This window comes from Hypanus sabinus, chromosome 2 (genome assembly GCF_030144855.1).
Source record: "Hypanus sabinus isolate sHypSab1 chromosome 2, sHypSab1.hap1, whole genome shotgun sequence".
NCBI lineage: Eukaryota > Metazoa > Chordata > Chondrichthyes > Myliobatiformes > Dasyatidae > Hypanus > Hypanus sabinus.
This window is the reverse complement of record NC_082707.1, coordinates 114,733,843-114,746,735: the sequence shown is the minus strand read 5'-3', so window position 1 is coordinate 114,746,735 and position 12,893 is coordinate 114,733,843. Positions and strand designations below refer to the sequence as shown.

Genomic DNA, 12,893 nt, shown 5'->3' with positions numbered 1-12,893 from the left:
TTCCCTTTCTTCCATGGTCTTCTGTGCTCTCCTATCTGTTCCCCCTTTCTTCCATGGTCTTCTGTGCTCTCCTATCAGATTTCACTTTCTTCCATGGTCTTCTCTGATATCCTATCAGATTTCACTTTCTTCCATGGTCTTCTCTGATATCCTATCAGATTTCTCTTTCTTCCATGGTCTTCTGTGCTCTCCTATCAGATTTCTCTTTCTTCCTTGGTCTTCTGTGCTCTCCTATCAGATCCCCCTTTCCTCCATGGTCTTCTATGCTCTCCTATCAGATCCCCCTTTATTCCATGGTCTTCTGTGCTCTCCTATCAGATCCCCGTTTCTTCCATGGTCTTCTGTGCTCTCCTATCAGATTTCCCTTTCTTCCAAGGACTTCTGTGCTCTCCTATCAGATCCCCCTTTCTTCCATGGTCTTCTGTGCTCTCCTATCAGATTTCTCTTTCTTCCATGGTCTTCTGTGCTCTCCTATCAGATTTCCCTTTCTTCCATGATCTTCTGTGCTCTCCTATCAGATTTCCGTTTCTTCCATGGTCTTCTGTGCTCTCCTATCAGATTTCCCTTTCTTCCATGGTCTTCTGTGCTCTCCTATCAGATTTCCGTTTCTTCCATGGTCTTCTGTGCTCTCCCATCAGATTTCCCTTTCTTCCATGGTCTTCTGTGCTCTCCTATCAGATCCCCCTTTCCTCCATGGCCTTCTGTGCTCTCCTATCAGATCTCCCTTTCTTCCATGGTCTTCTGCGCTCTCCTATCAGATTTCCCTTTCTTCCATGGTCTTCTGTGCTCTCCTATCTGTTCCCCCTTTCTTCCATGGCCTTCTGTGCTCTCCTATCAGATCTCCCTTTCTTCCATGGTCTTCTGCGCTCTCCTATCAGATTTCACTTTCTTCCATGGTCTTCTGTGCTCTCCTATCAGATTTCCCTTTCTTCCATGGTCTTCCGTGCTCTCCTATCAGATTTCCCTTTCTTCCATGGTCTTCTGCGCTCTCCTATCAGATTTCCCTTTCTTCCATGGTCTTCTGTGCTCTCCTATCAGATTTCCCTTTCTTCCATGGTCTTCTGTGCTCTCCTATCAGATTTCCCTTTCTTCCATGGTCTTCTGTGCTCTCCTATCAGATTTCCCTTTCTTCCATGGTCTTCCGTGCTCTCCTATCAGATCTCCCTTTCTTCCATGGTCTTCTGTGCTCTCCTATCAGATTTCCCTTTCTTCCATGGTCTTCCGTGCTCTCCTATCAGATCTCCCTTTCTTCCATGGTCTTCTGTGCTCTCCTATCAGATTTCCCTTTCTTCCATGGTCTTCTGTGCTCTCCTATCTGTTCCCCCTTTCTTCCATGGTCTTCTGTGCTCTCCTATCAGATCCCCCTTTCTTCCATGGTCTTCTGTGCTCTCCTATCAGATTTCCCTTTCTTCCTTGGTCTTCTGTGCTCTCCTATCAGATCCCCCTTTCTTCCATGGTCTTCTATGCTCTCCTATCAGATCCCCCTTTATTCCATGGTCTTCCGTGCTCTCCTATCAGATCCCCGTTTCTTCCATGGTCTTCTGTGCTCTCCTATCAGACTTCCCTTTCTTCCACGGTCTTCTGTGCTCTCCTATCAGATCCCCCTTTCTTCCATGGTCTTCTGTGCTCAAATATCAGATTTCCCTTTCATCCATGGTCTTCTGTGCTCTCCTATCAGATTTCCCTTTCTTCCAAGGACTTCTGTGCTCTCCTATCAGATCCCCCTTTCTTCCATGGTCTTCTGTGCTCTCCTATCAGATCCCCCTTTCTTCCATGGTCTTCTGTGCTCTCCTATCAGATCCCCCTTTCTTCCATGGTCTTCTGTGCTCTCCTATCAGATCCGCCTTTATCCATGGTCTTCTGTGCTCTCCTATCAGATATCCCTTTCTTCCATGGTCTTCTGTGCTCTCCTATCAGATTTCTGTTTCGTCCATGGTCTTCTGTGCTCTCCTATCAGATTTCTCTTTCTTCCATGGTCTTCTGTGCTCTCCTATCAGATTTCCCTTTCTTCCATGATCTTCTGTGCTCTCCTATCAGATTTCCCATTCTTCCATGGTCTTCTGTGCTCTCCTATCAGATTTCCCTTTCTTCCATGGTCTTCTGTGCTCTCCTATCAGATTTCCCTTTCTTCCATGGTCTTCTGTGCTCTCCTTTCAGATTTCCCTTTCTTCCATGGTCTTCCATGCTCTCCTATCAGATCTCCCTTTCTTCCATGGTCTTCTGCGCTCTCCTATCAGATTTCCCTTTCTTCCATGGTCTTCTGTGCTCTCCTATCTGTTCCCCCTTTCTTCCATGGTCTTCTGTGCTCTCCTATCAGATCCCCCTTTCTTCCATGGTCTTCTGTGCTCTCCTATCAGATTTCCCTTTCTTCCATGGTCTTCTGTGCTCACCTATCAGATTTCCCTTTCTTCCATGGTCTTCCGTGCTCTCCTATCAGATTTTCCTTTCTTCCATGGCCTTCTGTGCTCTTCTATCAGATTTCACTTTCTTCCATGGTCTTCTGTGCTCTCCTATCAGATTTCACTTTCTTCCATGGTCTTCTGTGCTCTCCTATCAGATTTCCCTTTCTTCCATGGTCTTCCGTGCTCTCCTATCAGATTTCACTTTCTTCCATGGTCTTCTGTGCTCTCCTATCAGATTTCACTTTCTTCCATGGTCTTCTCTGATATCCTATCAGATTTCACTTTCTTCCATGGTCTTCTCTGATATCCTATCAGATTTCTCTTTCTTCCATGGTCTTCTGTGCTCTCCTATCAGATTTCTCTTTCTTCCATGGTCTTCTGTGCTCTCCTATCAGATCCCCGTTTCTTCCATGGTCTTCTGTGCTCTCCTATCAGATTTCCCTTTCTTCCATGGTCTTCTGTGCTCTCCTATCAGATTTCTCTTTCTTCCATGGTCTTCTGTGCTCTCCTATCAGATTTCACTTTCTTCCATGGTCTTCTCTGATATCCTATCAGATTTCACTTTCTTCCATGGTCTTCTCTGATATCCTATCAGATTTCTCTTTCTTCCATGGTCTTCTGTGCTCTCCTATCAGATTTCTCTTTCTTCCTTGGTCTTCTGTGCTCTCCTATCAGATCCCCCTTTCCTCCATGGTCTTCTATGCTCTCCTATCAGATCCCCCTTTATTCCATGGTCTTCTGTGCTCTCCTATCAGATCCCCGTTTCTTCCATGGTCTTCTGTGCTCTCCTATCAGATTTCCCTTTCTTCCATGGTCTTCTGTGCTCTACTATCAGATTTCCCTTTCTTCCATGGTCTTCTGTGCTCTCCTATCAGATCCCCCTTTCCTCCATGGTTTTCTATGCTCTCCTATCAGATCCCCCTTTATTCCATGGTCTTCTGTGCTCTCCTATCAGATCCCCGTTTCTTCCATGGTCTTCTGTGCTCTCCTATCAGATTTCCCTTTCTTCCATGGTCTTCTGTGCTCTCCTATCAGATTTCCCTTTCTTCCATGGTCTTCTGTGCTCTCCTATCAGATTTTCCTTTCTTCCATGGTCTTCTGTGCTCTCCTATCAGATTTCTCTTTCTTCCATGGTCTTCTGTGCTCTCCTATCAGATTTCCCTTTCCTCCATGGTCTTCTGTGCTCTCCTATCAGATCTCCCTTTCTTCCATGGTCTTCTGATCTCTCCTATCAGATTTCACTTTCTTCCATGGTCTTCTGTGCTCTCCTATCAGATTTCCCTTTCTTCCATGGTCTTCTGTGCTCTCCTATCAGATTTCCCTTTCTTCCATGGTCTTCTGTGCTCTCCTATCAGATTTCCCTTTCTTCCACGGTCTTCTGTGCTCTCCTATCTGTTCCCCCTTTCTTCCATGGTCTTCTGTGCTCTCCTATCAGATCCCCCTTTCTTCCATGGTCTTCTGTGCTCTCCTATCAGATTTCCCTTTCTTCCATGGTCTTCTGTGCTCACCTATCAGATTTCCCTTTCTTCCATGGTCTTCCGTGCTCTCCTATCAGATTTTCCTTTCTTCCATGGCCTTCTGTGCTCTTCTATCAGATTTCACTTTCTTCCATGGTCTTCTGTGCTCTCCTATCAGATTTCACTTTCTTCCATGGTCTTCTGTGCTCTCCTATCAGATTTCCCTTTCTTCCATGGTCTTCCGTGCTCTCCTATCAGATTTCACTTTCTTCCATGGTCTTCTGTGCTCTCCTATCAGATTTCACTTTCTTCCATGGTCTTCTCTGATATCCTATCAGATTTCACTTTCTTCCATGGTCTTCTCTGATATCCTATCAGATTTCTCTTTCTTCCATGGTCTTCTGTGCTCTCCTATCAGATTTCTCTTTCTTCCATGGTCTTCTGTGCTCTCCTATCAGATCCCCGTTTCTTCCATGGTCTTCTGTGCTCTCCTATCAGATTTCCCTTTCTTCCATGGTCTTCTGTGCTCTCCTATCAGATTTCTCTTTCTTCCATGGTCTTCTGTGCTCTCCTATCAGATTTCACTTTCTTCCATGGTCTTCTCTGATATCCTATCAGATTTCACTTTCTTCCATGGTCTTCTCTGATATCCTATCAGATTTCTCTTTCTTCCATGGTCTTCTGTGCTCTCCTATCAGATTTCTCTTTCTTCCTTGGTCTTCTGTGCTCTCCTATCAGATCCCCCTTTCCTCCATGGTCTTCTATGCTCTCCTATCAGATCCCCCTTTATTCCATGGTCTTCTGTGCTCTCCTATCAGATCCCCGTTTCTTCCATGGTCTTCTGTGCTCTCCTATCAGATTTCCCTTTCTTCCATGGTCTTCTGTGCTCTACTATCAGATTTCCCTTTCTTCCATGGTCTTCTGTGCTCTCCTATCAGATCCCCCTTTCCTCCATGGTTTTCTATGCTCTCCTATCAGATCCCCCTTTATTCCATGGTCTTCTGTGCTCTCCTATCAGATCCCCGTTTCTTCCATGGTCTTCTGTGCTCTCCTATCAGATTTCCCTTTCTTCCATGGTCTTCTGTGCTCTCCTATCAGATTTCCCTTTCTTCCATGGTCTTCTGTGCTCTCCTATCAGATTTTCCTTTCTTCCATGGTCTTCTGTGCTCTCCTATCAGATTTCTCTTTCTTCCATGGTCTTCTGTGCTCTCCTATCAGATTTCCCTTTCCTCCATGGTCTTCTGTGCTCTCCTATCAGATCTCCCTTTCTTCCATGGTCTTCTGATCTCTCCTATCAGATTTCACTTTCTTCCATGGTCTTCTGTGCTCTCCTATCAGATTTCCCTTTCTTCCATGGTCTTCTGTGCTCTCCTATCAGATTTCCCTTTCTTCCATGGTCTTCTGTGCTCTCCTATCAGATTTCCCTTTCTTCCACGGTCTTCTGTGCTCTCCTATCAGATTTTCCTTTCTTCCATGGTCTTCTGTGCTCTCCTATCAGATTTCCCTTTCTTCAGCCCTTTATCTCTTTCACCACTCACGTTCCCAGCTCTTTACTTCACCCCTCCCCTGCCACTTGTACTTCTTTCTCCCTTCACCCCACCTTCGTACTCTGACTCCTGATGAAGGGTCTCGGCTTGAAACGTTGAGTTTATTCCCATCCCTGGGTGCTGCCTGACCTACACATTCCAGGCATTGCCCTAGTTTTCCAGTATCTGTAGAACCCCCCATTGAAGTTAAGTTTGTTAAGTACCCAGTAACTGGGTGTCTTACCAGCAAAAATAGAAGTATCCATTGGAGTCTGGTACTATTTTTAAAACAGTGTTTATTAGTAAAATAATCAAATCAATATCAACAATGCAAATATACAGATAATACATGTTAGCAATACTAAACCTAAAAGTGTGGGCATAATTATAATCAATAATAAACAAGCTCTATCGACGTCTAGGGGATAATGAATTGTCATATGTGAGTATAAAGTTCAGTTTCGTTCATACAGGCTGAGGTAGTTGTTGGTGGAAATGTTGTAATTGTTCGAGAGAGAGAGAGAGAGAGAGAGAGAGAGAGCAAGCGAGCAAACAGTGACAGCTATTGTCTTGCAAACCTTCCTTTACGATCTTGATCCGTCGATGTGTTGTTGTGGCCATTCACGTATGACCCCTCTGTCCTTTAGCTAGACCGTTCTTCTATGGTGGACTCATCACCCAGGCAAGGGTAAACACACACACAAGCCTCCATCGGTCTCGCTATAAACACTGTGAGTTAAAATTGACTGATCCTTCGTTCAGTCTCCGATGCCCCCCACTTTTCTCGTGGGTTCCAACACTTAAACAGTGTTCAATAGAGTGTCTATTGTTGTGTCTGAGGGGTGTCTCCCCAGACCTCACTTTTATCCCTACTCACGGGGTCTCAGGTGTCAATCAGTTTTGAATGGCTTAGCCCATCAAACCAGCCCACTCCGGCTGTCCACTGAGGAATTTTAATGAACAGAATAGTACCAAGTAAACAGCCCTCTCCGGAGCCGTAAGTCTTACAGGAGTCATAATATGGTCTCTCTCCCCCGGTGTTACCTTGCCCTTGTCTGAAGCAAATGTTCCAGTCCCAGTATGTTTTGTTCCATCTCTTTCTCTCTCATTAGCAGCCTGGCAACAGTAACGGTTTTTTACTCCCAGGGGAGGGGGAACATGGGCAACTCTGTACCCTTCTGCCCATCAGAGCTGTTCATCCTTCGTAACAAATGAAAATAGCACTGTTTCAAAGTAGTGCTCCACAGGTAGGACTTGTCACCTGAAAAAGGAAGGTAGGTGGTAAACCAGGGAATCCGGCGTTAATATTGAGAACTCCCAGGACCACTCCTTGCTGGCTCAATACCCCTGTGTTACCTCAGTGTGTCCCTATACTGTCTGTGGGATTGTTGACCCACTTCAAACACATACCTAGATGTTAGTGATGTGGACTCTGTGGGGCAGGCCTTCGTCTCACAATCAGATGCCTATGTAAGTATGAGGTAGTTGACCTGATGTTATTATTTTATAATTTTATATTTATGAATGGCTTGCTTGATCAGTTTAACAAGTAGTGAAGAATCAAACATAATACTGTTTTGGTTTTCAGTTGCATACAGGCCAGATTAGGACAAGGTGGAGGAAAGTCTCTTCTTTAATGAAACAACGTCTTTTATTTCAAAACAGTCGCTTAAGGTGAAACAATTTTTGCTTGATGACAAACAAGAGAAAATCTGCAGCTGCTGGAAATCTGAGTAACACGCACAAAATGCTGGCCAGGCAGTATCTATGGAAAAGCGTAAACAGTCAACGTTTCGAGCTTAACCCCTTTGGCAACTTTTGTTGCTCGGATTTCCAGCATCTGCAGCTTTTTGCTTGTTTGTGATTGGATCACTACTCTGCAAACTCTCTTCCAGGGATGCCTACCCTGAAGAAGTTTAAATCTTCCTGTCATGCCAAGGGCTTTTGACCCAAAGCATCGATTGTACTCTTTTCCAGAGATGCTGCCTGGCCTGCTGAGTTCCTTCAGCACTTCGTGTCTGTGTTTCTTTGATTACAGTTTAAATAACTGATGTTAAGTTCTGCAGCGTTGTTGAATACGTTGTTGAATCTGACCTTGCCCCTCAGTACAGGCCTCTGAATTACCAACCCAGTGATTTAGCTCTATTCTCCAACATTTCTACCCACATCTCCCACCTATCACACCACCATCCCATCAACCTCCATCACAGCTGACTTCAACTTTCTTCCCTTCAAGGTTTTCCTTAATGTTGATGTTTTTTCAGGTTCAGCAAAAGATGAGAATTTGTCGTCAAATCCCCCACCGAAACCCCCGCACACCTACTACAACACTCACCCATACCCAGAGGCTGGGGAACAGCTGAAAGCAGGTGAGTGATCAGACCTACCTGCAGTTACATCAAAACCATTACTCGACCCAACTTCTGGTCATTTGTGCCCCATTTAACCAGGATGTAACAGTACTATTCTATATCTGTGCAAAGATATCTATCTGTTTCCGGAATTATTTTAGGATTTTATCAACCACAATTTTGATTGTCATTTGTCTTTGAAAAGAATTTGCGAGAAGCTGTGTTGTCCAATACAGTCTGACCTGACTGTGTTAATTAGGAAGATCCTTTAAACCATTGCAATAAAATCCACTGTGATTCCATAAGACCATAACACATAGGAGCAGAAGTAGGCCATTTGGCCCATTGAGCCTGTTCCACCATTCAATCACGGCTGAGCCTTTTTTCCTCTCCTCAGCCTCACTCCCTGGAGCTCTCTCCATAACCTTTGATAACTTGTCCAACCAAGAACCTATCAAGCTCTGCCTTAAATACTCCCAATGACCTGAACTAAACACAACTGCACTGCATGCTCTCAATCAGTCATCACTGCTGAAAACACCATCCCGAGAGAGAGGGTATAGCTTCCTGAACTCTTCCAATCTCTTACACCCATTAGGTAGCAGCAAGACCCTGGGAAGTACCCCTGACCTGCGGGTGGAGTACAGGGAGTCTAGTGGCTCCAAAAATCGAGAGCTGGATGACAACCGGAGGAAGACCTGGGGCTCAGAGCAGGTGGAGGCAGCCAGTAGCACACCAGCATTGGACCAGACACAGAACATGGACGCTGAGGGCAAGAAGAAGAGAAAAAACGTCTTCAAGGGCTTCTTTGGAAAGAAGTAACTCGAAGATACCCGACTCATTCTTTGACTGTAATATATTTAATTGGGATTTGCGCGGGGCCTGATATCACCTGGGCGTGGCAGGTGATCAATATGGAGCCTGTATTGTGAATGTGTCCACCTGGCTCTGTGTGTTAGCTCCCTCCAAAGCTAGTGATTGGTGAATTTGATGAAAATAAAGCAAAGAGATGAATGGAAGATCCGTTCCAAGTCACAAAATCAAATCTAGATAAGTGTGTGGTGAAATGGATATATTTTTTCTATCTTTTGTAATTATCAGCTAAGAAGCTAGTAAATATTGATATCTGGTTCAGCAGGCGATTGAGAAGGCAAATATAACATTCCCTTTCACTGCAAGGCATTTGGAATGCTTGCTACAATTGCACAGGTACTTGGTCAGCTCACATCAGACATACTGTGTGATTCTGGCCTCTACCAAAGGAAGAAAATGCTTACTATGTAAATAGTGCTGCATCAGCTCCACGAGGAGAGAACAAATGAGACTGACCTATATTCCCTGTCTTTTAAATCAATGAAAGCTCACCTCAGTAAACAACGCAAGCTCCTGACAGGTCTACGATTAGGGGTTGAGGTTTCTGCCGTGAGGAAAAAAAGAGACTGTAAATCTTTGTCGTTCTTTGGCTGCTGATCACTGAAGGCATGCAAGACTATATATAATCATTAAATTCTTGGATACAAAGGAAGTCTAGAAAATGGGTGGGAATGGGTTATGATCTTACTGAATGGGAGGGTGAAGCTGAAGAGCTGCTGACATACCCCTCCTTCTGGCTTTCTATTTGATCCCCATCAGTATGTTGATCTGGGCAATCTAATTACTATGCTTTCCAAAACTAATTGTGAAATTATTGCTGCTTCTGAAGATAGGGATATAATGACACAGGGGTCCAATTGAAATGTAGATAGGTTCTGCCTCTGGGTCAGCTCACTTTGGTGCATGCTGCCTGGTTCAACTTGAAGGATGAAAGAAATGAATTAATCAGCTGTGTCCTGTAATTTGGAATATGGCTGCTTAATCCCCATGCAAGGTTAACTCTACCCACAGGCTAGCAGAAAGAGATTTTTTCTGAGGTGACTGATCCCATTCCTGCTGGACTTCACACAGCCTGTGGTTAGACAGCCACTTATCAGTTCTTTGTAGAGTGGAAATGGTTCAGGTGGGTGCTTCAGAGGAAGATCAGCTTCCCGTACCTCTGGGGAACGGTGACCACCAGCTGTCCAGCTAGATGCTTACCCGAGTCAGTAAACTTAGATTGGCTGCTTATACCAGGACAAACCCCTGATATCATTCTCTCATTGTCAAAATTTTAAAAATTAAAAGTGAGTTTTGCATGGAATTATTTGGGCTGTTCTAGCTTCCTCCTTCCAGTGAGGGGATGTTGTTCTTTGAAGAAGCAACAAGTATTATGGATAGTAAACACAAAGTATACTATAGATGCTGTGGTCAAATCAACACGTAGGGATAATGGGAACTTGTGATTACTGGAAGGCATTCGACAAAGGTGCTGAATCAAAGCTTATTGAGGAAAGTGAAGGTACAAAGTAGAAGATAACACACTGGTACATACAGAAGATTTACAGTTAACAGGAAACAGAGCAACTATCTCTAGTTGGGAAGATGCAATGTGTGGTGTGGTATAGAGACTGATGCTGGGGCTCTGCCTTTGAAAAATTTATATAATTGCCTTGTTTTTAAGCACCAAAGCTATGGTTGCTATAGTGAAAATCAAGAAAACTATAGGTGCCATATATTTAAAATAAAAACAGAAAATGCTAGAAACAGTCAGCAGGCTATATGAGTGGGAAGAGAAATTGAGTTAAATGTTTTGGACCCTCTTCAGAACTGATCTTCATCCTGAAACTTTAAGTCTGTTTCTTTCCACAGATGTGGCCTGACCTGCTGAGTACTTTCAGCACTTTTTTCTTTTCATCTTAGGAACAGTTTCTAAATTTGCTGTTGATGAAAAGGGAACATGTTGTGAGGAGAACGTAAGGAGACAACAAAGAATTTAGACAGATTAAGTATGAAAGAAAAATATGGCGAACTATAAATTGTCTGTCATGGTGGAATTGATGAGAAATTGCAGAAGGACCTGGGTGTCTTCATGAAAGATTCACAGAAGTCTAATATGTGGACAGTACACGTAATTAGAAATTCTCACATTGTGTTTATTGAATTAAAAGGTAAGAGGGTACATGGGGTACTGGTGACACATGTGGATTACTGTGTACAGTATTAGTCTTCTTATCTAAGAAATGTCAATACATTGCAAGCAGTTCAGAAGTTTACTTGACTGATAGCTGATACTGTCCCTAATCAGGGAGGTAAGGAAGGATCATGGGCCTCAGTCACATGCAAGGTCCCAGAAGACTGGAGAATAGCCATTGCTATTCCTTTATTTTAATAAGAGCAATAGGAATATTCCAAGAAATTAAAGGCTAGTGAGCCTTGCATCAGCGTTAGGGAAATTATTGGAAAAGATTTGTATGGACAGGACATTCTTATGTTTGGAAAAGCATGGACTTATCACGGAAGGTCAGCATAGCTTTGTGCAGGGGAGATTCTGTCTCACAAGTTTGACTTGAGTTTTTTGAAGAGATGATGAAGATGATTGATGAGGATAGGGCAATGATGTTCTCTTCATGGACTCTGGTAAAGCATTTAACAAGTTCCTTCATAGTAGCTGATCCAGAAGATTAGGTTATGTGGGATCTGTGGTGAGCTGGTAAAGTGCATACAAAATTTGCACAGATGTTTTCCCCAGAGGGTGTTGGGGTCTGGAACTCTGAAAAGGCATTGAGGCAGAAACCCTCAGCATGCTTAGATGTGGAGTTGAAAAGCTTGGACTTGCAAGGATACATATGCAGTGTTAGAAGAGAGGTTAAGATAGGTCTCTTTTAATAAAATAGCATAGATATGATTGGCCAGATTGCTTCCTGCATTCTAATATTCCACAGTTCCAAGTGCTGTTTGTCATCTATATCAATGATCTGGATGAAAATGTGGTAAATTAGATCAGCAAAGGCCTTCTGAAAATCCCAGTTAACAATGTCCACTGACTCTCCTTTGCCTGTCTTTCCTGTTATTTCCTCAAAGAATTCCAACAGATTTGTCACGCAAGATTTCCCCTAAAGAAAAACATGCTGACTTTGGCCTATTTTGTCCTGTGCCACTAGGTACCCTAAAACTTCATCAGTAATAATGGACTCCACCATCTTGTCACCACTGAAGTCAGGCTAACTGACTTAAATTTCCTGTCTTTTGCCTCCTTCTCTTCTTAAAGAGTGGAGTGATATTTGCAGTTTTTCAGTCCTCCAGAACCATTTCAGAGTTGGGTGATACATAGTAAGATTACTACTGCCTCCACAATCTCTTCAGCTACTTTTTTCAGAATCCTGAGGTGTAGTCTATCTGGTCAAGGCGATGCATCTACCCCCAGACCTTTCAGCGTCCCAATCATCTCTTTATTGATAGCAACTACACTCACTTCTGCCCTTGACATTCACATTTCTGGCATGCTACTGGTGTCTTCTACAGAGACTGCCACAAAATACTTGTTCAGTTCATCCTCTATTTTTTTGTTTCCCCATTACTACTTCTCCAGCTTCATTGTCCAGTGGTCCAATATTCTCCCTTTGCTCTCTTTTACTCTTTATATATCTGAAACTTTTGGTATAATCTTTTATATTATTGGCTAGCTTATCTTTATATTTCATCTTTTCTCTCCTTATTGCTTTTTCAGTTGCCTTCTGTTATTTTATTTAAAATCTCCCCAATCCTCTAGCTTCCCACTACTTTTGTTTTTATGGTTTGACTTCCCTTGTCAGCCACAGTTGCATCATCCTTCCTTTAAGACTTCACCTTTGGGATGTACCTGTCCTCCACTTCCCAAATTGCCTGCAGAAACTCCAGCCATTGCTGCCCGACCATCATCCCTGCTGGGGTCCCCTTCCAGTCAAATTTGGCCAGCTCCTCTCTCATGGCTCTGTAGTTACATTTACTCAACTGTGATACCAATATATCCAATTTTTGCTACTTCCTCTTAAATTGCAAGGTGAATTCTATCATATTTAGGTCAATGTATCCCAAGGGTTCCTTTACCTTAATATCCTTTTTTATGTTTGATTTGCTATACGTGGAAAGCTGTCTCATCATTTGAAACATCGGGACTCTACAGCAAGTTCTCACACCCTATTCTGTCAATGGGCCAGCCTTGTAACGACCTCCTTGGAAACTTCTGGATAAAATAAATGGGCTCACATTAGCTGAGGTTCCTCCATGCACTGAAACCACATAATAGGTTAACCCTTTCAACAT

The 12,893-nt window shown here is 43.4% G+C and overlaps 1 protein-coding gene across 1 annotated transcript in view; it reads left to right on the top strand.

The window, feature by feature from the left end:
- Window positions 1-12,802, top strand: part of LOC132403832 (spectrin beta chain, non-erythrocytic 1-like) — a 68,819-nt gene extending 56,017 nt beyond the window's left edge. Inside the window, exons 14-15 of the mRNA XM_059987559.1 lie at window positions 7,650-7,754; window positions 8,335-12,802. Of these exons, the coding sequence (XP_059843542.1) occupies window positions 7,650-7,754; window positions 8,335-8,558 (329 nt within the window). The 3' untranslated portion in view covers window positions 8,559-12,802. The remainder of the gene's footprint in view (window positions 1-7,649; window positions 7,755-8,334) is intronic.
- Window positions 12,803-12,893: the final 91 nt, after the last annotated feature.